Source organism: Apteryx mantelli, chromosome 2 (genome assembly GCF_036417845.1).
Source record: "Apteryx mantelli isolate bAptMan1 chromosome 2, bAptMan1.hap1, whole genome shotgun sequence".
Taxonomy (NCBI): domain Eukaryota; kingdom Metazoa; phylum Chordata; class Aves; order Apterygiformes; family Apterygidae; genus Apteryx; species Apteryx mantelli.
Genome location: NC_089979.1, coordinates 134,926,311 through 134,951,638, shown reverse-complemented (window position 1 = coordinate 134,951,638; position 25,328 = coordinate 134,926,311). Strand labels below are relative to the sequence as shown.

General features: G+C 39.9%; 1 protein-coding gene across 1 annotated transcript in view; it reads left to right on the top strand.

Annotated features, from left to right (window-relative positions):
* Positions 1-1,999: 1,999 nt before the first annotated feature.
* Positions 2,000-25,328, top strand: part of ITGB8 (integrin subunit beta 8) — a 44,490-nt gene continuing 21,161 nt past the window's right edge. The window contains exons 1-4 of the mRNA XM_067292490.1: positions 2,000-2,126; positions 16,557-16,642; positions 19,852-20,026; positions 23,657-23,903. Of these exons, the coding sequence (XP_067148591.1) occupies positions 2,000-2,126; positions 16,557-16,642; positions 19,852-20,026; positions 23,657-23,903 (635 nt within the window). The remainder of the gene's footprint in view (positions 2,127-16,556; positions 16,643-19,851; positions 20,027-23,656; positions 23,904-25,328) is intronic.

The following is a 25,328-nucleotide window of genomic DNA, read 5'->3' as shown; positions in this document are numbered from 1 at the left end:
GTACCTTCAGTTTCAGCCCTGTAACATGAAGATAAACCACCCTTTTCTTAGTGCTGTGAGGCTTTAGCACATGATCTGAAAATGCTCTGACAGCCTTACATTCATCAAGACTGTAAAACAGCATGGTGTTTACACGGGCTGCATTTGAATGTTTTATTAATGATGCAGGCTGCACAGACAGACTGGGGTGCCACGAGGAGATACCGCTTTGGCATCCATTCAGCCACACCAAAGCTGAAGCAATGGCCCTGGACCACTGTCAGGGGCACCATGCTCAGGCAGGGGCCCGGGGGTGCCCGGCCTGGCGCACCTGCGCCTGTGGCCCTGCCCGGGGGCCAGTGACCCCACCAGACTGACGTGGTGGGATGGCAGTTTGGCACATCACCTTCCTCAGGTGCGTGTCACCTGCCTCGAAGAGGTCACGCTGCGCCTTCTCCAGCAAACGGTACCCACCGCTCTGAGACCTGCACCCTGAAGGGGAAAACACCACAAATAATGGTAATCGAAGAGCAGGAGTCAGCAGCACTGGGCCTCCGCGCGCAGGGCTGCGAGCTACGGCGGGGTGGAAGGACGCACCTAGAGACCGGCAGGGAGTTTCCTCGCCAGCGCTTCGAGGCGAGGTACTTTCCACTCAGCCCAGGGCACGACTAACCTTTGAGTTACTCCCACTTCGCCCGAAGGTGTGGAAACTCCGAGCAGAAATTGCTCGGGGAGGGTGATAGGAGCGATAAAAGGCGGGGAGAGCGGCAAGTTATTTCTTTTTTGTTTGTTTGTTTAAGAAAGATGAAGTAATCGGTGGTAAAAGCGGAGAGCCGGCGACGTCGCGGGGGGGCGGGGGGCGCGAGGGAGGTGTGAGGGGGCGCTGCCGGGGAAGCTCTGCCGGCCGGTGCGCAGGCAGGGCACCGCGGTGGCCGGGGGGCCGGGGGGGCGGCCCGGGGCAGGCGGGCACATCTGAGGCAGGGGCGAGCGCGAGGGGCGCAGGGGGCGGGCGGCCCCCAAACGCCCCGCGCAGGCCTCACACGGAGGGAGGGCCGCGGAGAGGCCCCCGCCTCCCCCGCCACCATACGGGGCGAGGCGGCGGCGGCAGCGGCGGCGGGTGGGGGGGTTCGCGCCGTGCCCGCCGCCCCCGCGGAGGCCGTCGGCCCGGCCGGTGCGAACAATGGGCGCGGGCCGGCGGCTGCCGAACAAAGAGGCTCGGGCGGGCGCAGTGACTTCACCGCCGGGCCCAGCTCCGCCCCCGCCCGCCCCCCCTCTCGGCCGGGCCCGGCGTGGAACCTGCGCCGCTGCCGTCTCCTAGCAACGCGGCGACCCGCGGCCCGGGGCGTACCGACCGCGGCGGGCGGCGGGGCCCGGAGCGCCGGCGGCTGCGCTCGGGAGCCTCCCCCGGCCCGAGGCGGCGAGAAGCGGGGCCGGCCGCGGCTCGGGGCGCGACAGGCAGCGGGCGCCGCCCCGGCCCCGGCAGCGCCCACCTGGCGGCGCGGCGCGGCGCGGCGGCGGCGGCGGCGGCCGCGGGGTGGCAGCGCGGGGAGGGCGGGGACAGCGGCCGGGCGGCGGTTGTTTTCGGTAGGGAGGCGCGGGGAGGGCGGCAGCGCTCCCGCCGCTTCTCCCCGCGCGGTGCCAAGCGCCTCCCCGCGGCCGGGCAGGGCGGGCGGACAAGAGCCCGTTGTGCGCCGGGCTGGAGGCGGATGGAGGGAGCCGCTCGCCGCGCTCGGCCGGGGCCCCGCTGCCGCCGCCGCCGGCGGGCCGCCCCTCGCGGGGCGCGGGGGGGCGGCGGGCGCTGCCCCTGAGATGTGGCGCCCCGCGCCCGCCCCGCCGCCGCCGCCCCGCGCCCTACCTGTGCCGGGCCCGCCGCCGCCGCCGCCGCCGCCCCTCCCCCGGCCCCGCCGCCGCCGCCGCCGCCCCCGCGGGGGCCGGGACTGAGCGCGCCGCGCCGCCGAGACGCGGCCCCGAGGAGAGGGCGAGGGAGCGGGAGCCGGAGAGGTGCCGCCCGCGCCGCACGATGTGGGTGCCGCTGCTGGCGTGTCTCGCCGCGGGGATCGTCTCCGTGCAGAAGTGCCAGCGCGGCCCCGGCCCCCTCCTCGGGGCCGCCCGGCTGCTGGCGGCCGCGCCGGGAATCTGCCAGCGCCGTAAGTTGCTGCGCGCCGCGGCCGCGGGGGCTGGGCTCTGCCTCCGCGCGGGGAGCGCGGAGATGCGCGGGCTCCCGCGGAGCGGCGCGGCGCGGGCGGGGGGCGCCACTCACAGCGGCGAAGGCGCCGGCTGCGGCCGCTGCGGTGCCGGGCCAGGTGCGCCGGCGCGGTACCTGCCGCGGGCGGAGGGCTCGCGCGGGGTCCGCGTGTGCGCCGGAGAGCCCCGCGTAACGTGGCTTGTGGCCGCCTTCGTACGGCTGGTGCAAGGCGGTGGTTTAGCCCTGAAGGTGGTTCAGCCAGAAGGGCTTCCCGCGAGGGGACGGAGCTCTGCGGGCTCCTGCCTTCCCCCGTCGCCCTTTGCAGACCTCCCAGCTGCGGCACAGGCCCCCGGAGGTCCCCAACTGCAGATGGGCGGTTGTTAGGGATGAAAACACTCATTTTTACATCGCTTGCACGGCGCTTAGTGCTGGGGTTTAAAACGGGGAGAGTTAGGGGAAGATTGAGTGCTCTTTCCCTTTGCGTTCTCGAAATGCGATAACGTGTGTGTTGACAGTTCCCTGGCAGATATTGTAGTGGTGGTGGCAAAGGCTGTGATAGTAGCAGGTAAAAGCTCAAACGCAAGCTGAAAGGAGTTCATGCAAGTGTATCTCACATCATACAACAGTGTGTCAGCCAGATCTCTCGTATTACTACTCAAGTGTTTCATAAACGGTCTTACTAACTGGTGGTGATCAGAAAAGTGGATCAAGGTGTTAATCACCTTTCCTTTTCTTTTTCTTTTTTTTCCTTTGTGGAGTAAATACATATTCCAGGTTTAAGCCTGGAGTTAATTTAAAATGTTAAGTTGTAACCTCTAAGATTTATAATGGGAACAATGTACTAGTCTTAAATTGCTTATTGCATATGTGACAAGTTCGTGTCTAATTCAGCCAGATTTGCCCAATGCTGTTAAGTAACAATGGAATAGTTTGTTAACTTTCACAGGATAATTTATTTTGCTTTTTTGGCCTCATATTTTGAGTTCAAAACCAAAGTAAATGTTAATGGGAAAAATAAAATATAGTATTATTGAATTTCTTATGAAACATGACATCTTGTATTTAGTATTCCAGATTATTTTCTATGCAGTGTAATTGAGTTTGAAGGCTAATTGAAACTTGATGGAGAGGGCTGCTCTGTGCCTCAGTGCAATGTGTGCTTGCTCATAACTGTAGCTCCCGGGTAATATATGACTCTTGTTCATAGTACGAATAGTCTTCTGTCCTATGAGAACAGAATGGCATAGGTGAAGATCATGCATGGGGCTTTTGCTCCAGAAAAGTGCTTTCTCTCTTCGCTATACTTGATAGTGATAGTGAAGATCAGCATGAATGATATGCCATGGGTTCCATGTTTATTGTGTCAGCAGCTCCTGTGTCAGCAGGCAGTTTGTAACTCAAAGAGACTTTGTTTTTTCCTCTTTATTTGAAACCTCTGCTAATTCATGAGAGCTGAAAGTTGCACTGAATTCTTTCCTTCATACATAATCACTTTACAGGCTAGAGGCATACTTGAAGCAAAAAGATTGTTTTGTTTTGTTTCCTTGAATGAACACATGAATGATGGTTTTTGGGGAGGGGTGTTTTTTTCTTTGGGGATGGAGGGGTTTGCATTAGCTCTATGAGCCAGTGCAGCACTGCCTGAATTGTTTGAACTTCTGTAGGCTGCTCTTACAGAGGCTCTGGGCAGCAGATCCCTGTACAGCTATTTGGCAGCACAGCTTTGTTGCAGCAGCCACTCCTCTTTGTTTCTGCCTTGCCACACCTCAATGCTGGGCATGGCAAAGAGCATCATGCTGTTCCTGTGCCATCAGCAAGTTCCATTAATTTATTTGCAGAGCTGGCAGTACCTGTGTATCTGCTGCAGCAAATCTCCAGTTCTGTAAGTAAAAAAGAAATGTGAATGAATATGAAGTTACATGGGGCATTCATACATTCTTGCTGAAGCATTTATTGCTCTTCTTATTGAAAAACATACTGTTTGATTCTACCTGAGTTATCTGCATTGCAAACTGCAGTTTGAGATACAAGTTATTGCTTGGGTGTAAACAGAGGTAGAATTTGGCCCCTGGGTTTGAAGTTGAGAAGAGTACAAAAGGAAACCTCACAACACTGTAAAGTTGCAAATCCCAAATTAAATATTCTGTAAGCTCAGATAAAAGGTTAGTATTGCCGCTTTCTACAGAGGCTCCCTTGTTCAGTAAGTCTTACCATAGGAAATTTGCATCTCACTAAGCCAACTAAAACAAATACCTGACATAAGAATGGAACTATTTCAAAATTAAATTTGCCTCCCAGTTATTTAGACAGATCCCAAATTTATTATGGAATACTAAAAACAGAACAACTAACTAGGTAAACCAATGGGCTGAATAAAAGCTGAATTTTGCAGTGAGACCATGTATATGTTGATCCGTTTTGTAACTATTGACTTCAGTGGAGAAAGAGTCAGTTTACTTGGCTTATTCAGAAACTAAACAGATAAAAGTCTTTAGCTTTTATCTGCTGTGTAACCATATGAAACATCTAAGACTAAAATACTATGGAATAGCCACACAAAAATTCTGTTATGTAGTGAAGGTTGACAAAACTGTAGACCTTTTAAAAGTTGATATTCTCATCTTTTTTAGTGTCGTGTGGAAAGACAGGTTAGGGGGTTTTGGAAAGTAGAGGGCCTGTGATCATAGCAGGGAAAAGTGTTAATTGATTCATCCCAATAGCATTACTTCTAATGCCAAACATAATTCATAAATGTTCTTTCTTCTGGTTCTTTGGTGTTTCACCAGTCTTGTCATATCAGATTCTCATCTGTATTCACTCTAGTTAAAGTTTCATAAATTGTTATTGTGTCACTTCTCTAAGGAGTAGAAAAAGTCATTCAAACAACCCATGCAAGAAATGTTTTTGAAGAGAGGTGGTCAGGAAATGTTCCTGAAGGGAGGGAAGGAAGAAAGAAAGAAAGGAAAGAAAGAAAGAGTGCATTTTAGTAGCTTTTACAGTGTGTTTGCCTGTTGCTTTCTCTTTTTCCTGGTCCATTTTCACTTCAGGCTCAGTGGAGCTGTATTACGTAGGATACTTAATATTGAGACAGCTCAGTTTTTGTAAGTCTTACAACAATCCAAGAAAAAGAGAAATCCTTTTTTTTTTTAATTTCCTGAGGCTGCGTGAGTGATCCTCTCCCTAAAGTTATTGGACCTTCTTCAGGAAAGCCAACCTGAATGTTTGGGAGGGAACATGGCGGTAGGGCGCGGTTCTGAGGAACAGGGGAGTGGAGGTTTGCTTATCTGCTCGTCCCGTTCTTTCTGCTTTGCTTAAGAAGCATATTGTGCCACTGGCATGTATAGATTTGGGTTTCAGATTACACACTTCTCATAATCTGTTGCATTTTCTTGTGACTCTTCTAGGTTTTTATGTGGTAAGCTTTTATTTATTTTGTTGTATTTGCAAGTTGAATGAAACTGGTGGCTACATGTATTTACAATGTTTCCTTACTAAAGATGTTTGAAATGGGATGGTTGTGGGAACCATAGAGAGAGGATGTGGGCAGTTTACCAGCTAGAGGAGCAATGAGCATGCTTTTGGTGCATTGGGAAGGTTGGTGATACGTAAGGACCTGCAACAACAACCAAGCAAACAGGAGCTATACTCCATTAGTCAAGAGCCCTGAATGATTAAGTTTAATTTTCCTTTAAAGTACAATATAAGTTTAATTTACCTCTGCAGAGCATCAGTAAGGTATTAGAATGTGAGCTTTACAGAATGCTTAAGGCAGTGAAGAAAATGTTCATCAAATAAACCCTCCTGTGGTTGTATGTTCAACAAAAGGACATTAAAACATGAAATCAGTGAGCCTTATAATTGCCCATATACTTCACAAAGTGCATAGATGCTGGAAGTATTTTGCAAGTCCCTAGAAAGAAGTCCATTGCAAAATAAGAATATGAAGAAACTTTTCGTATGAGTGACTCCTCCTGAAGATAAAACCACATCAATTCCAGATACTAGCATAGTATAACAGAGAGTTACCAAACCAAGACAATTTTAAAATGGAAAAAAACAGAATGATGAGATGTCCATATTAATTGGATTTTGGATTTGGGACAGCTTATTAGTTACTAATCTACAATGGATGTTGACAAGAAACATGTAATACTATACTTACAAATTGCATAAGTTGACATTGGCTGCTAATATTTATCAAGACTATTGTCAGAAAGTCAGGTATTTGACTCTCAAATATAGCATATTTGAGAGTGAGTCCATAGGAGAAACTAGACATACCACTTCTTTAGGATAGGCTGGGCTTAAAAATGTTAACCTCATTGGACAAAAGGAATCTACACTAAATAAATTAGTTATTTTGTTTATGACCAATACCCATATAAAAAACTGCCTATAGAAAAAGCGTATTTTTTTCTAAGTATTGAGATAGGTGTATCTTGGGCAGTGATGGGGATTTAATGAGTCCTGTCAAAATAAGAAGGAAAAGCAATGACTTTGTGACTTCAGCTTTAAAGTTTGTTCAGTGTTCCTTAAATATGTTAATGACACTACAGTCATATGCTATATTTTCAAGAATGATATATATGAACTGTCTTGTGCTTTTACTGTAACTGGTAGTTCAGATATTTTGGTATAAACCTAGCTTCTCAAGTTGAATATTCTGAAAACAAAATGCTGGAGAACATCAACTTCTTTTTGCGAAGAAACTCTTATCAGACTCTTAAGGCCTCAGAGCTTCCCCTTTTACTTATGTCTTCCTTTCCAATGAAATCTATATTCAAAGCTCCTGTGTCTTTCCATTACTAATTGCTGACTTCTGTCTACCCAGTTGAAAGATGTAATCCGTCTTTTTGATCTGCTTAAACAGGCACAATTTATGATGGACAAAATAGGATATGGTCTATTATTCTTTTCTAAGCTCTTAAACTTTATTAACAAATGAAAATCATTTTTCTTGGCAGTTAGCATAAATTGACTTGGGCTATTTAGTTTAGCTTTGGGGAAGGAAGTAGGGCTCTAATGAATTAGTTCACTGTCCACTGTAATGGAACCTTTCTTCAAGAAGAAAAGTAAGCATCTTGCCAGCCATTCAGGATTCCCTCTTGTTCTGGTGGCAGAACAAGAATAACCCCTTGAGCAAAATGTGTTTCAGGATGATAGGAATTTACAGCATTAGAAAGCTGCCAAAACAGCAACTTCTAGCTGGGACTGTATTTGCCTAAGCTCAAAAGTTTGCAAAGCTCATAACTGACTTTTTCTTCATTTCTTTCTATGTTTCCCATAACTTCATTATCATATGCCTGCAGTAATTTCTGCCTACTATTACCCATAGTGACAGCAATGAGCCTGAAGTATTTATAATTATCAAAAGATATGAAGACAGAGATTTCAACTGTAAATGCTGGAGAAGGGAAATGCTCTAGCTTCAGGCAGGTGGAATAATATTCTTGGAGGCTGGGTTTTTATTGTTTGTAAGGTCCCTCCTCTGACAATGGACTTCTTTGGGAATCAAATTGTTAGCAGCCCTCTGTTATTGGGTTTATATCTTAAAAACTTAAGTATTTTTAGAGTATTGTTGTTGTCATAGCTGTATAATAAATACAGCTGCATGTTATTGTATGGTGGCATCACAAAAGTACTCCAAGTCTGATTAAACCAGAAACTGCCCTTTCCCAAAATAAATTCTCTTCTTTCTCAGTATTCCAGTGAATTAGGCTATGTGAATTCCACTTGTTCTTCTGTACTTCAGTTAGGTTTGTTTCCATTTCATCTCGTCAAGCTGACAGGAGTTAGTACTGTACTAAGGACAACTTGCTTCTTTTAGATGGCAGTTTCTTGCTGTAAAGCTGAAGGTTAAGTATAACAAGATCGTATCTTCTTGTATAGACAGGACTCCCAGGAAGTAAGAAGACTTGAGACAACTCGCACTCTGGCAGAAATGATGCAAAATATCCTAAATAAAACTAATGACATAAGCAAGTGTTCTCTTCCAATCTAAGCAAAACTGTTGAATTGCATTTTGTTTCTGAAATGTTGTGGAATGACTTCAGAACATTAAATATATTACTACCTGTTTAAAATCTTGAACTTGCATATTTGAAGGCTTTCCATTATAAAGCATTTAAACTGCACCTGCAAAACATACATATCTGTGAATATTTGTTTGTAGAAGCCCAAGCAGAAGCATGCATTCAAACAGTGTGTGTGTATAAGCTTTTATAGTTAGTATGTGAGTCTGCATATTTTATAGACTGCAGTCATGTTTTATGTAATCTTGGGCCCAAAATTATAAAAACCTAAATGGCTTATAAAAACCTAAAATGGAGGATGGGCAGTGTCTGTTCCTAAACAGGTTTGATTGGTATTTTTCTGAATGTTTGTGAGCCATGCATATGTCTTCTATTTTAGAAACTAAGTTCTCAGGATTATTTTGGAAGATCTGTGTATTCAATAATTTTTGGTCTGTATATTCAGAAAAGCACTGTAGTTTAACCCAGCTTTGAAGGACTCATGCTTCAGCTGTTAACCATCAAACTGGATTTTAATAGGCTCTTGTGCTGTGTTATCGTATAATTAATTAAGATATGACAACTTATAAATGTTTCTGCATTCAAAAAGCACAAAACAAACAAAAATATCTTAAAAGAAAATCCCAGAAAACGTTTACCACATTCCATTTGTCTCATGGCCAATAACCATGTTCTAAGACTTAAAATTCTATTGAAAAGCAAATTACCAAAATAACAAATACCAAACACTTTGTATTCCAGGATGCAATAACATTTTTAAAATAGCCCTGCTGAGTACATCTTTTTCCAAGACTTCTGCACTAGACGCTACAAGTCAATAAAGAGTGGTGGTTACCCTCTCTGATACCAGTCTTATCTTTGGTTTAATATTCTTCAGGTTTTCTAATTGTGACTGTAAACAACATATTATGTGCTTGCTATTTTGTTTTAATCCTGTAATGTCTTCCTAATACATATATACACAAAGTTTTTGGTTTGGGGTCTTTGTTTTGTTTCAGAAAAAAATGCTGTAAGAGCACAATTTAATTACCGTTTTGGGTTTGTGAGGTGCTGGTTCCTCTAGATTTTCAACTTTGAGCAGTACTGCCTGAAACACGGAATAATTTTATTCTAGTCAGAGGATATACAGATATAAATAAATAAAGTCAAGTCAGTTGTTTACACCGCTATGGGCCCTCACTGAGGCAGTGGGCGAGGATCAGCAAACCTGTAGTAACGCATCTTGTGAAGAAATAGCTTTGAGTTGTTGCCCCTCCTCTGCACTGGTTCTGGGTTTCTGAATGAAAATGCAGCAGCAAGCTGAGGTAGTGCTCTTACAAGGTAGAAAGCAAGAAGTCGGTAAAGACTAGACATGCAATGGAAAGCTTGACTAGGGAGGAGATGCAGTGTTGAGGTCCTGGTTTGAGGAGGTGGAGCTAAACAAGCAGATGTGAGATACACCTTGGGTTTGCCTTTTATTCAAGGTCAAACTTCTTTAAATAGGCAAAAAATAGTTATTTGGATCTACCTTTGTATTCATCATCATCTTAAACTTAGGTAAATATTGCATATTATACCCAGGAATATACTGATGATTCTAGGTTATTGGTGTGTTACTTGCTTGTACAGTGTACTAATGCATAAAGAAATTAAATTAGCAGTGAAATATGGCAGCAGCCATTCTAGGCTTTGCTATAGCAGTATTCAGTATAGCAGACTGCATTCAAGCTGGCCAACTCCCAGGGAGATTCTAGCAGCTGGAAATGACTAGGATATAGTAATTCTCATGTTCATATTCCCTCTTAGGAAACAGGAGAATTAACACATCTCCACACATCCTGGAGTTCCTTTTAAATCAAGGGATTTATGAAAAGAGATGTAAAGTTTGTGGTTTCGTATGCTCTGCATTTCTACGGGTGCAAAGCTGTGCAAACAGTGTCATCAAACCTGTGACATAACAGCGGATGGCTGTGGGAAATGAGACCCTTCTAATGATATAATCATAGTAAATTATCATGTGTGTTTTTATTCACAAGGAACAGAATAGGTTGGTTTCAGAAACTGAATAGTCTTTGACTCATTGTTGCAGGCACGGATTGCATCAATAAAATTGAACCATCCCCTGTAAAAGCAGGAGGTTTCATGGAAAGGAGAGGCTGCAAGTAGAGTTGGCCAAGAAACAAAAACTGTATGTTATGAACATTTTCAAGGTTACTTTGCTTGTTTTCATTCTGTATTGTGGCTTGGGAACAAAGTCAGTCTGATGTAGTTGCTACCCACATTCAAGGTCATATCTGAAGCTGTGATTTGAACACTGTATTTGTGTGTCCTAACTGCTATACTAGTAGCTATTTTGGGGTAGTATCTTTTCCCAAAAAGCTACTATATGCACCTTTCTGACAGAAAAAAAATCATCAAAATGGATATATTTCCAAGAAAAACTTGAGTTTATGTGAAACCATACTTTCCCATGGAAAAAATGGTGAGGCTTCTGTTCTGCAAGTTTTTCTCTTGAATAATGTCCAATATATAATTGACCAAACTTTTCAGAGAAAGGAAGCAAAGAAAGACACATGTAGCCCCACAGAGGCTTCAGGAGTAACTTTGTGAACCCTAGTGTCCATATCATTTCTTAATCACGAGAGTGTGCGCACTCTGTATACTTCTCGGGAACTCCACCTCTGTATGCCACTAAATAACAGGCTTCTGATATATTTGCTCTCCTGCACCATCAGCCATGAGCTATCCTTTTCTGTCACAGTTTTCCTAATGCTGTGTTGACAAAGGTCTCTCCCTTTCCTCTTCCACCCACCAATATTTGATAATGAAAATGATACCATAAAACTCTCTGTCTTGGTTAGCTGATATCCAGGATCAGTTCTCTTGAGTGTTGTTGCTTGTACCTTGTGAAGTGTGAAAAAAGGAAGGTCTTAATTATTTCACTGCACAGTTTGCAAAGTCCTGAACTCTGGTACACTGAGGCAGTGGACATTTTGATGGCTTTCTAAAATCATTTCTGTCACTATCAGTAATACCCCTCATGTTCATAGGGCAATTTGTTCATATGATAATTGTTTTTTTTACTCTTTAGGTCTCAAAATGAATTTTAAGTTTTGTGTCCATTTTCATTTCCTCTTCAAATGCAGCTTAACTGAGATGCCCCCAGACTATCAGGGAGACAGTGGCAGAGTTAGGAATGGAAACCCATATTGGTCGTCAGGACTTGTTCACTAGTGATGCTTTTCACGGTATTTATCTAGATGTGCATGTTTACTTCTTATTTATGCTTTATTTATATGTTTTATTTTGTTTATAACCACATTATGGTTTTATCCCTTTCAGTAAGCCCCACCTTTCTTTTAAGGAACACTAACTTTTTTTTCAATGATTAATAGGAAAAAAAAGTCTTTTTTTTTAAATGGGAAGGTGTTTTTATTCACTTGCCATGTTTACAGATATATTTTTCATGGACTGAGAATTTAACAGTGCCAGTCATGTTTTGCACTTCCTTTTGTTCATCTTCTTTTTAGCAAATATATGTGTCTCTTACGTACTCAGTTTGGGTTTGCTGCTGCTTCTGTTGCTGAAAACAGTATTTTCAAGTCAGTATATAGCTTAACTCTTGCCTGAATAGTGAAACTGAAGTGGACAACCATAAATACAACAGTGAAATGGATTAACAAATCAAGTATATAATGGGAAAGGGGGGAAGGAAGACAGTTGTTTGGTATTTCTGTTCAAGCAATTTAGGAATTTATCAAGCGTAACAGATGTACAATTTTTGAGTTGAAATTTCATTTTCTGGATAAGGAGAATGGCCTCTAAAATTCAGTTGGAGGTGTACCTATGTCTTGGAAAAACTGGTTATGACAAAGCATGTTTTTAGAGCATGGCAAGGTGCACAAAGAGTAGAGAGAATATGCTTATTGCTTGTTTGGAAAAGGTGGGGGGGAAACCCTAATTCCAGGATTAGGTTTTAGAATTGGCAGTTAAAGTGCAGGCTCTCGTTTTTTCCCTGTAATCTGAGCAAGTAGTGTTAGACACAATAATCATGGAAAAAATTCCCCCTCTGTAATATTTTTACAATGCTTTTCATTGTATCTGCACTCTCAGCCAAAAAGAATTGAGAAGCTGTGTGTTACCTGGGACAGTTCCTGGCTGTTCCCTCTGCAGGAATCACATAGTTTAGCTTCGCAAGAAAGAGAGGAAGATGAAGGTAACTGCAGTATACTGCATACAAGCTGCAACTTTCCTCAGAAGTGATGCTACACTGGAGTTCTTGAAAGCCACATTATCTACGAGACAGACTGTTTCCATAGAAGACAATTAGATGTAGAATTTAAGGCAAAAATGTTTTGTAGGGGCTAGATAATTTTATACCTTCTTGCTTTAAATTCTGTTCAACAATGTGAGGACCATCATCAGGCAGTATGAGCTGCTGGTTATATTTTGACTTTCTGTTTAAAAAAGCAAAGAGTGTACCCTCCAAAAACAGCACAAACATGTACCAACAGTGAAATTAATGTAAATCCAAATTCTTGGCCGTGCTTTAGCAAAGTGCTGTCTGTTTGAAAACCTGTTTAACATCCACTCTCAGTTCGCAATGTGCATTATTATTATTCCACCTCTGAGGTAAATACTCTGATCATGATAAAGCTGTTTTCATAGCAGGGAGGCAGGATATGATTATAACATATATGATTTTTGTCCAGCCTTGATCCTTCTTGTTGCTGAGAATTTAGGCTTGCAACACCTGTGTTCATTGTAAATAGCTGGAGTAGTTGGAGCACAGCTCTCTTTTTGTGGGGAAAGCTAGAAAAGTGTAGTGTAACCTACTGGACTTACTTTTTATTATATGCATATGCCTGTGCAGTTCCCAGCACAAAATTTGGCCCTTCTTTTTGAAAATACTTTTTGGCATACATCAGTTATAATTAAGCCAGTAGAAACTTGCCCTTAACTTTGTCTGAATAGTAACTTAGTCTTGTCTGGACTCTGGTTTTGGTGAAGTGGCAGGAAAAATCTCGGTTCTTTCTTGAGCCAACTCATAAAAAAATGTTTCTTGCTTTAGCATATGATTTTTAAAAGAAACTGAGAAGTTTATGCTAAATCAGTACAGGTTTTAGAGTAGGCTTATAACTAAATAATAAATATTTGGTGAATGAAAGCACGTCCAGAAGTGTTATTGCTCTAAGGGACTATGTACTTGGGAACTATGGTAGTAAGGTAGCCAGAATGTGTCTAGTATATTAATAAACCTTTCTGAAGTTTCTCTTTATTCCAAAAAAATCAATTTTTTGAGCCAGTGGTACCAAGTTTGTCAACTGCCAATCAGTGACTTCATGTTATGAAAACGGAGCTCTTGAGACTGGAGAGTTATCAGCAGAGATTTGCATCCAGCAATACAATATATCTTATTTGTTAAAGCATTTCATCTGCCATGATCACATTGAAAATCCAAACCGGATTTTAAGATCTTCTTTTCTTCTGCCTGAGCGGTTTAGAAAGACACAGAAAGAACCTACATTTTCCAATACTGACTGTATTAAGAAATTCAAATAGACTTCAAATAGATTCAGTACCTAAACTAACAATACAGAAAAATATCCAGGACAGTTGTTTTGCAAATTCAGTTTTCTGACGCATCTGGAAATATGCAATTATCCCTATCATAGACATTTGTTATTCCTTTTAGCATGTGTGTAGTGCAACACACTAATACAGTTTTGTTACATATTCATAATACAGTTTTGTAATAGATAGTACAGTATAACAGATAATACAGTTTTGTTACATATTTAAAGGCATTTAATTTAGGAAAAGGGACAATTTGGGATAGTACGTTGCCTGTGTTAAGTAGCTGGGATTCTGCATTTTAAGCAAGGAATCTCAGAAATTACTATGAGAAATTAATTAGGCCAAACTCCATTGTTGGTTTACTTTGGTTTATTGATTGAAGTAATGACCAGGAATTAATTTGACTCATTCCTTATTTGTTTAGCTAGAGACAGAGGTCTCTCATTTCTTCCTGTCAACTCTTTATTCTCGGAATCGCTCTGTCCCTTGAAGGTGGATGTTACTTGATGGGTAACTTCAAAGTTCATGCCTTCTCTCCTCCCTGTTTTGCCCTGTGGTGGTCTTCATCCACTGTGCTGGAAATCAGCAATTCATATCGTTCCGTGTCCTTTGACGCCTTCACTGAATCCACTGCTTTACTCTCTCTCTTTTTTTTTTTCTCATAATGTCTTTCAATGTCTGCTGTCTTTGGTATCCAGCTGAAGATATGAAGTGATGTTTCTGAGCCTAGAACACTTACATTCCTTTTATTTTTCCTTCCTTCAACAACTTGCTTTCATCCTCTGTCTTTGTGCTTTACAAATAATGTCTAGAAATAGGTCTACAGCAAACTCTACAACCCTGTGCGTGACTTTACCAACCTGGCATCCTTATTCTCATTCTCATCTCTTGGGGTTTGCATGGAGTTTTTCTATGGGCTCCAAGTCTGGTCCTTCAGACTCCAGTACATAAAATGCTGCTACCATCTTCTTATAAATGCAAAGAAGTTTTATTGTGTCAAAGAATAGTGGTGAATGAGCTTGCTCTCATTTCACATCCAAGTCAAACTTGCTGAGTTTGTTTTTATAATAAACAAACAAAAACCTTTTGGATTTTGTCCTGTTCCTTTTACTCTCCTTAGCAACTCCTCCTTTATTTATCCCTGTCCATGTCTCCCACCCTTTAATCAGTCTTTCCTCTCTTCCAGCACCTTTCTGGGCTGCTTTTCAGCTTATTGTTTCTTTCACATCTGTAACAGTTTTTCTCCCTTTCATATACTTTTCTCTTTTCACATTGACTGTGTGGCAAAAATTGTAAACATCATTTCTGTAAAATAGAAATACAGGTTTGACCTTTGAAATTAAGGAAATTTCCACCAACCTAAAATGTTATTAGTATAACACTGAAATTGTGCTGTATTAAACTTTGCTGTCTCATTTATACCAATAATGATATATATGTTGTTGATGCTAATAACTTGCAAGCTGTGATTAGTTCTGTGGATCACCTGTTATTCAGAGTGATTTATTGAGGGCTAGCTGTTCATGTGATGCTGGATTTCCTCTTTGAATCCATAACTGAAATCAGTAAAACAGAGATAAAAAGATATTTTAGTAAATGTTTTCCTAATACTGCTTTTCAGTATGAGAAACTGCTATCGTTAGTTTAAAAAGAGAAATGGTTTGACTGGAAAGAAATAATCTGACACAGTATCTCTAGTCAGAACTTTGGATGAAAAGCAAACCTCTCTTCAAACTGTTGTGATATGAGGATATGCACGTTATAATGGTAGATCAATTAAGAGATGTAGACTTTCCAGCATACAGTAATTCATTTTATTTTTTTTCCAGCATATTTTATAATCATAAGACTTGAATATGCCATGCTAAATATGCCACTAAGCAGTGTTGTTAAACACTACTACTACTGTGCTGTGTGCTGAAGAGTCAAATTATGTACCTTCCTCATAACTCTTGGAGGCAGATTCTGCCTTGTAGAGAAACACACTGATGTAAAAGTTACTTGCACTGAATGTGCTGAAAGACTGCACTAATGCTAATACACTAAATTCAAATCGAGCTGACTGAAACCCTTGAAAAGGATAGCTCTTCTCAGCTCTGACTGCCAAAGTTTTATAGCAAAGATTTAAAAATAGTGGTAACTTAAGCAGTGACCTATAAAACAAAGAAGTGAAAAGGGTGTAAAGTAGTTTGCTCATAGGCTGGTTAGTGGGGCAATTTCTGCAGCTGTTTAGTACAGAATTATAAGTGTCTTCAATCTATGACACACTTAATCCTGGATAAATTTGTATTTGCTTCTGAAAAAAAAAATCTGCTGCTTCTGGCGTACAATTCTGTCCAGAAAATGCAGAGAGGGAATATTTATAGAAAGTGAGAAGATATTTTGAGTTCCATACAGAGTGAATAATAAATAACTTGTTAGGGACAAATGATTTACTTAAAAGAAAGAATCTACAAAGAGATAAACTACCTGGTAAATGTTTTCTGTTAGGCAGTTAATCAGCAAAATCCTTGCCAAAAGATAAATTTTTACTTCAAAATTATGCTGAATCAGGATTTTAGAAATTTGGACTTGAGAATGGATTTTATTCTATCTGTACATATAGTTCTAGGCTGTAGTTACAAAAACTTCTGTAAATATTCTGCCAGCAGCCTGCCTTTGTTCTGTTTTGCTTCTGTTTTTCTATGTTGTCATCACTGTTAATCTGGTGAAGTCATTTCTGAAATCTTAGTTTAAAATTAGGTATTTACAATTCCCACATACCATCATGAATCATGAATGTTTGATTTTATATTTCGTTGCAGCGGAAAACAGATGTGCCACTTCAAATGCAGTAACATGCACAAAGTGCCTTGCTTTGGGTCCAGAGTGTGGATGGTGTGCTCAAGAGGTATGACATATTGCTTATTTATTTTTGACTTTATATTTTAGATGCCTCTGATCTTTATAAAGATAAAAGGATTTTAAATTATGAAAACTATAATGAGAAATATCAAGAAAATCTTTTTAGACAACCTTTGGAGACAGCACCTGAGAAATCATGTGAAATATATTTAGTTTCCAAAAGAGAAAATACAATATTTTATTTGGAAAATTGCAGTAATTTTAAATAAAGTGAGAACTTTTTAATGTGTTCCATCTGCTTTGTAGACAGGTTTGGCAGACTTATAGTAACTTTGAGAGTTCAACAGTTTTTGACTTCAAAGTGAAATTACTTATCAATAATTTACATTAAGCCCTCATTTTATATCAGTTAGACTATACATATATGCCTATTGCATTTCAGCAAAAGGCTTTACTAACAGTGGATTTAACTTTGACTTCACTGTATATTAAGACCTCTGTCACAAATGGAAAAAAAAAATGATACTCTTCTATTTTGACACTTGAAACTCTCAGTTCTGAGACTTGTCACAAAAGATTTATCATCGTAGGATGATTTATTCTGAAATTGTTAATGCTTTGGGAACTGTAAGAATATGGGGGTTTCTGATTTTGTTTGGGGAGAAAACCAGTTGATTACATGGTTTCGAGTAAAGCTGGACCATTTTAAGCACTTTAGAGGAGCGAGGTTTTTAAGATTTTTTCTTGGCAATTAAGAGCTCATATGCTTTTGAAGGTCACCTGCAAATTATCTCTAGTAGCTTTCAGGTTAGCAAAGAAGGCAGATAAATTCCTAGGGTGTGCCCAGAAGAGATAAGGAGTTATAAGGCACTAGTGCAATTTTATCTGAGATGCTGAGTCTTGGAATGATTAACTTAGTCTGAAACAAGTTTAAGGACAGGTAATTCAGAGATGATTGGAGGCATGGAGAGCCTGTTTTACAAGAGAAATCTTAGGAAATGTGTATATGGCACAATGGATTACAATGTAGAGTGGTCCACTGTGATCTGATGCCCCCGTGACAAAGGACACAGTTTTATCCAGCTACATCTGTATTTGTCATGGAACAGCACTTCTTAGCTTTCCAGCGCTAGAGATATAATAGGTTTCCTTCTAACCGGGGACTGAGATTACTGTGCTGACCTGTTTTGACTTCTCCTCTGTCTCTCTTGTCTCACTTGTCATGTCAATCCTGCGAGTTGTTCATGGAAGTCAATGATTTGTCAAACTGTCCTTTAAAAGTCAGTTCACATACTCAGCATCAATGTTTGTGGAATGGCAAAACCCATATTAATTCAGATAGAACTTTTCCAAAGTAAAAGTTAAAGAAGTAGGTTTTCAGCATAGTGTGGCTGGTTCATCTAATCAATGTTTTTAATAAGAAAAGCAGCCCTGAGGAACACCTGATATGTGTTGACTTTATGCCACCACACAATAAACTATAAAATGCTACATATGTATTAGTTGCCAGTGATGCCAGTAAGGGTAGCTAACTTCTTTGCACATTTAAAAAAATCTGTATTTTTGAAATCTGTATATCAAAAAGGGTATATAAATAGCAGTCAACTCAAAAAGAACTCTCTGTTGTCTACATTGAAGAAGGTTGTGGAAATACTATGTCAGAGGTAGACCAGAAAAGTGAATTGGAAAATGGAAAATAAGACTCAATGCCCAGAACTTAAGTAGAGTTATTCAGCTTACCACTTATATGGTTTAAATCTTTTGTATGAAGAAAAGATAGAGGAAATGTTGGCAAGGAGAGCAGAGAGAATAAGAATATCTGTCAGCCTTCCTGGCAAAAGAAAAATAAAACCAAATGATGAAACAAATTCAGCCTTTAAACAGGACACAGTTTCCTGCCTGTTAGAAGGAGTAACTATTGGAATATTTTATTAGGGATTTGAATTTACCAGATCCTTATCATTTTCTGGAATTTTATGTGTGAGATTAGATAGCTTTCAAAAGCCCAAAGGCTGGCTAAGCAAAAGCATTTCTTCTGAAAGGTATCTGCAGTCTGAATGAGCAAGGGGGGTGATGGTGGTAGCTGTCGGCATCTGTGCAATGGAATCCTGTGTTTATCCCATACCTCCGTAGGTGCTGGGGACTACAGGAGTGCCAGAATCATATTCAGCGTGCTTGCAGCACTTTCAGCTGTGCTTTTAAGGCATACATGACTATCCAATCTCATTTTTCAGGGGCTTTCTCTGGTCCTTTTAGGGTCTGGATGATTATTTATTCCCTAATGCACGTTTGGCTCCATGCACTTTTTGTTTGTTTATTTTCCCCATCTGCCTCTGAAGTATCAGAGATTGTCCATTGTTTGATCTCCAGCTGTGGCTGGGATGGACCAAGGCTTTAAAAGAGTACAAAGGATCTTGTCAAGTCTTTTTTTTTTTTTTTTTTTTTTTTTTTTTGCTGCACGATCAGGATCATGCTAATCACCAGATTTGTGGTCAGGAAGGAATTTCGCATTGGATCATGTTGGCACAATCTTGGCAACTTTGCCCTTTCACTGCAACAAAGGACATGCTGCTTATTCTGAGATCATCCTTCAGCTAATCAATTTTCTTTTGTTACAGGGGCTTCTTACGTTGGTGGCATCTTAAACTCTCCAGTCCTGTAGTATATAGCTTCCTCTTTCTAGGGACTGAAATGATATATTCCAGCTAGTCTTTGGATTGGATTTAGGGTATGGGGTAAAACCTAAATATCTGTGGTAGACAAATTCAGGTTAGATAAATCTAAAGCTCACTTCTGCTTCTACTTTTAAATACTTGCTTAAGTAAAATTACTGGTTGATTCCTCTGAAAACCAACATGTTTTGAAGTAGTGTGAACGACATTTTCTTGGTGGAACTAATTCAGTGAACATAGCATAAAACTTTTTGTAGTGACATAACTACAGTACATGGTTTCCTTTTCTCCAAAGTCAGTTTATTCTGGCTGTGGAAGATCCTCCTTCTCACACAAAAGTTTTGTCCTTTGTAGAAAAAAATCATTGTAGCAATTAGGTTTAACTTCTAATTTAAATATTTTGTCATTGTCCTTATTAAAAACATATGGCTTCCATGAACTAGTCCTACAATTTATGCAATTATGGTAGCATATTTTATTGTTTGAAAGACTATTATTTTGTTTCTCGCATTCCTTTGAAGATACTACAGTTGTTTTTTTTTCAGCTCAGATTGTTTTGTACTTTTTGTCTCTTATAAAACAGGATTTTATGGCTGACGCAACACAGATGGGACGCTGTGACACTGTTTCTAACTTAATGAAAAGAGGCTGCCAATCAGATTTTGTAGAAAATCCCACAGTTCATGTAACAGTACCAAGTGACCATGAAACAAACACACAAGTGACACCGGGAAAAGTTTCAGTCCAACTGCGTCCAGGTTGGGTTGTCTCTAACACATTGATATTATATTCAATGTAAACTAAATAGAGTAACATTTAAGTACAGTTTGTGACAAATGGCTGGAATAATTATTTTGAAGAATGATGCTATAACATTATATTGTAGGACTATGATGGTGTTGCTCCCATACTCAAGTACAGCTTTCAGCAAGAAGTGTTTCTGCCAAACACAGCTGAAGGTCAGAATAATGCAAGCAATAAGTGGAAAAAGGATTTTAGATAGTCTTCTGTTTTCCTTTTTATTGTGGTTTCTTGATTCTTTTTACTTAGCCACTCATAAAAATCATTTTCCCTTAAGTACATATAGATTGCTTTCCTTACAAATCTTTACTGTAAGTAAATTGGGCTAGAATTCTTGAAGTCATCATTTGATAAGCTTCTTGATTCTTTGGTTGCTTTTAAGTGCATTGACTAGACAACTGTGATGGTACCAAAGCCAATATGAAAGAAAGGGCTGGATTCATAAAGGAGACTTAGGTATTCAATGCCTAAAATTTCATTTACAAAGGCTAAGTGAAAACCTGGTTCCTCTAGGAGGAATGCAGTAGAGATAGGTATGCACCTACAAGTGGTATCCTCAAACTGGGGAGCTGTCTCATAGCCATTAAGAAATCTCAAGTGCCTGATCCTGTGCTTTGGGGCTGTGCAGTTCCTAAGACTTAATGTTCTTGAATCGTCTCCTATATATAAATGTCTATCCTCCTTCTTTAAAAAGGCCTGATATTAAAACCACTGTTCTTTCAAAAGGAAGAGTGAAAGAAATGATAATACATCCAGTGGAGTGACTTTGGGGACATATGTCCCTTCTCCCAATGAAATGCTATGAGAATAATCTATAAAGTCATTCTTGACTTTTTTTGCACTCTCTTTACCAATGAATATTTAATTGTTCCATGCTACATGGAGCTAATTTGACAGGAAGGATAAAATACACTGAAGTACCTTTGTAGGAGGGCACTTCCTTGAAAAGTGGGTAAACATTGATGCAGAGAAGAGAATCAGTCTTAGTTCTGCCAGGATCTTGGTAAATGCTTTGAAGTGTTGTTTAAATGGAGTTGGCTGCACACTCCCACTCCTGCATGGGGCAAGGGCTGTCCCATCAGGCCCATCTTGGTCAGACCTGAGAGTCTAGACAGGCAGCAGAGCACTTCATTTATGAAAATCAACTGAGCTGAGCTGGCCCAGTTTATCAAACTGAAGTGCTCCTGATCCCAGTCTGCTACAGAAGTGGTCACTTCTGGTTGCAGGCAGCTGTTCTGAGGATCTGAATTTTGATTTTAGAAGCCCAAAAAGTAATTACCTGCCTCACTCTAAAGGAATCTACAAGTCCCTTTATGGATCTGAATTTTCTAGTGTACCTCTGTGTCCCCTCTACTTAACACAAAAGTCAAATCAGTGTATGTCCTGTGTCTTTCAAATGGATGTAGCCAACACAAGAAGGGGAAGGTAACAGAAGGAAATACAGGGTATGTGTCATATTGTAAAATTTGATTTCTTTCTTTCTTTTGCAAACTATAGTCAGAGAAAGAAGTATGTCATTTAAGAGGCATCAATCTTTGGTAGAAAAACATTAAGTGAATAAGAAGGGTCTGAGTTACCTTAATGACTTGCTGATCTTCACTGTATAAAAGATCACTTCCTGTATAAAAGATCATTTCCTGAAAAGAAAAGAACTGAAGGAGTGTAAAGCACAAAGGAACTCTAGTTTTCCATCTTCTTTATAATAATACAACTGAAATAAGTAAAACTACTTCCTCTCCTTTCCCCACTTTCCTTTCAAAATGTCTGATACTCTAGTTTGTCTCAGGAGATCTCAGGAGCTGAGCTAGCTCTAGAAATGTCTGTGATCACATTTATTTCCAAAGGCTTTGAGATGTGTTGGACTTGTATAAAACACTTAGCCCTCTAAAATTTGGTTTCATTAACCTTTTAACTGGTAGTGAAAATGAGTTTAGGTTTCCATATGCTTTGCTGAAGCTCTTGCTTCAGGGATGCATAAGACTGAAATTTCTAGGGCTACAGAAGAACAGTATTTGATATATAGGCTACATTCTGGCCATATTTTATTCGCGGGGAAATATACAGATATACAGCTATAGCTGTGCCTCAAAACATAAATTTGATACAGATACTCATGCAGAATGAAGATATTTTTGTTTTGATTTGGATTTTTTGTCACTGTTTACATAAATCCTAACTGTCAAGATTTACACAGGAGAAAATAAAAGCTGCATTAGTATCTGGCTGTATGGAAACTCGAGATCTGGTTCAGTAATTCAGTTCACACAGCCAAAGAGGAAGCACATAGGCTACCACACACTGAATTTCTGTTTCGTTCATGGAAGACCTGATATAGACAAATCCTGAAATTTTCAGGTGGATAATGTTCAAAGAACATTAGAATAAAAACTGTGTAGTGAACCTATTTTAAAAGTACATTGCGTGTTTAACTTTACTGTGTCAGATCTTTGATAAAAAAAGACACAGTTCTGTTAAATTCACTTGAATTTTGCTATCCAATGGTCTTAACTAACAATGTCATATACACTAGTAAATGCCATGAACAGAAAAGTCACATTGTAGTAATTTTTTTAGTGAATCTATTTCAGAAAGTGATTAGATAGCTTTTATTGAAAAGTTGCATGATCCTTCTATAATGTTTCCCTTCCAACTGTCCTTTGCTATGTCTTCCTTGTGTAATACCAAATTAGATTCGATATTCATGCAAAGATCTGGTTCTGCTGTAAGATAGTTAGCACTTTGGGTGTCATGAAATAATGAATATTTTGAAGGCATGCATTACCGAAGCTACAGAGCCCATAGTCCAGTCACATCACTCTTTTTTAGTGGCATTGCAGAATATTAGGCAAGCAAAAACATAGTGACTATTTTTTAGAAATTTCCAAAGCATTCACTTTTTTATTACGTAAAAGAATGTGATGTGGTTCTGCAGGACAGACAGATATTTGTCATCCTGAGATAAAAGGATAGTTCTGTTTTGTCTGGGCCAAAAGATGGATTTTTTTAATATTAGAACCTACTTTTTTTTTCTTTCATCCTACTGAATATTCTAATTGAATCTTTAGAAGCAGACTGATACAAACTTGAAGCATAATTGAACTGAGTTTTTCAGGTTCCAGTCTGTTTGTGGTACACATTTGTAGTTTTAGACACATGTGACAAATACTTTGTTTGCAGGGTAAACTAATATACTTACAATTGTCGGTCTTGAAGTGACTGACCACAAATTGTATGTGAATCTATGTACTTTTTGAGTCATTGGTGCTGTTGGGTATAAGGCCAAAGGGACTGCATAACCAGGAATTTAAAAGAAAATGGGGAAAAGACAAAATTTTTACAATAAATCACACAATGCTCCTTCAGGAGAAAAAAAGGAGTATGTTTTACAGAGAGCCCCTTTACAGCTTGTTTTTGAACTATGCTTCAAGGTTGCATTTACTCTTGGGAGGTTTTCTTGATTGTTTGTTTGCTTTCTGTTTGCTGGCACAAACAGCTATATGCTCAGGTTCCTGCAAAAATAAATGTAAGGTATTTTTAAGTGTACATTCAAAAATTGTAAATAAGCTTATTTGTTTCCTTTGCATCAGGAAGCGAAGCAAACTTTATATTAAAAGTCCGTCCTCTAGAGAAATACCCTGTGGACCTCTATTATCTAGTTGATGTCTCAGCCTCTATGCACAACAATATAGAAAAATTAAATTCAGTTGGATTTGCTTTATCTAAAAAGATGGAGAATATTTCTCTTGATTTTCGACTTGGATTTGGATCATATGTGGATAAAACTGTGTCGCCCTATATTAGCATTCACCCAGGTAGAATCCATAACCAATGCAGGTATGTAGTGTTTCTGTTTACTTTAGTACTGAGAAATTATCATGCATTTTTATTTTCAAAGCTTTTCAAAATCTGTGTCTGTTTGATTAGACTTTGGTTCTCCGGCAAGGTCCTTAAGAAAATGCTAAAAATTATTATACAGTGATTACTTTTGAAATATCTAAAGAGTGATTTTAGAAGATCAAAGTTTGTTGCTGTATCAGAAAAAATGTGCAATATTGATTTATATAAGCAAACCAAACAATATGGATATAACCTTCCAAACTCTAGATGTAAATGCATCTTTGGTATATTTGAGTATGTTTTGAAATTAGTTGTATAGTCAACTGTTATTTTCTATAATATATCTAAGTTATTTTGGATATACATTGTGTAAATTTGTTACAAATTTTTGTACTTTATGACCTAGGACTTCTCTTCTGATGTATGGTCTTGTATTCATTAAGACTTTTGTTAGAATTTCTACTTTTGTAAATGTGATGCATTTTCTTTCTTTTAGCTTATTTAATGAACAAAAGCAATCCTTTGATCTAATTCTGCAGTTGTTACATGAACAAACTCCCATTTTAAATGAGTAAGGTGTTCTGGATTGCATTTCTTTTTTTTCATGTTATGTCTTTTATACATTGCATTCAATGTTTTGCGAAGTGAGGGGTCACTTTCCAAACCTGTTAGAGGACAAGATTATTCACAAAAAATTCAAATATATGTAAGCTGTAATATTTTTAAAAAATGGATATTGAACTGTTCACATCTTCTTGCTAGTTATTACCTTTCCAGAAAAGACTTGATCCAAAATTCTGTCAAGTCCATAAGCATCTTTTTTAATTTCAATGAGTTTTGAATTGGGCATTAGTGGAATTCATCAGATAAATACAAATGTCTATTTCCAAAGCAATCATCTAGACTATCTATATAGTCAGTAGAGGTAAATTTGCACTTCTGGGCATGATTCATTTTGCCCTAAAGTTGATGTCTACAGGTGTATTACTTCTTATACTGCCAATTTCCCTTCAATGCTTGTAAATTGAGTCAGAGGAGAATAGATTACTCCAGAGAGAGTTACTATGGAGAATAGAATACTCTGGAGTACTACACTCTGTGCAACAGAAGTTAAGTGAAATGAAGCCTTTTTAGCATCTCTAAATCAGCTGAGCACTTCAGCTTGTGCCGTAAAATCCACTGCTGTAAATGGGTCATAAAGCAACAACCTATATAAGTGCTACTGAACTAGCTTGCTTATGTCAAACTTAATGCTTTCTTCCCATTCACATCTTTTCAAAAAGTATTAACAACTCCAGATACTGAAAATCTAGTTGCCCGTCCATGTAATGAGGTAACTGTCATTAATCTCAGCATGAGTTTTATATACTTTTTACATCCTAATAGTGGATGTAGGAACTTGAATTTGATTGTTTTAGTTTT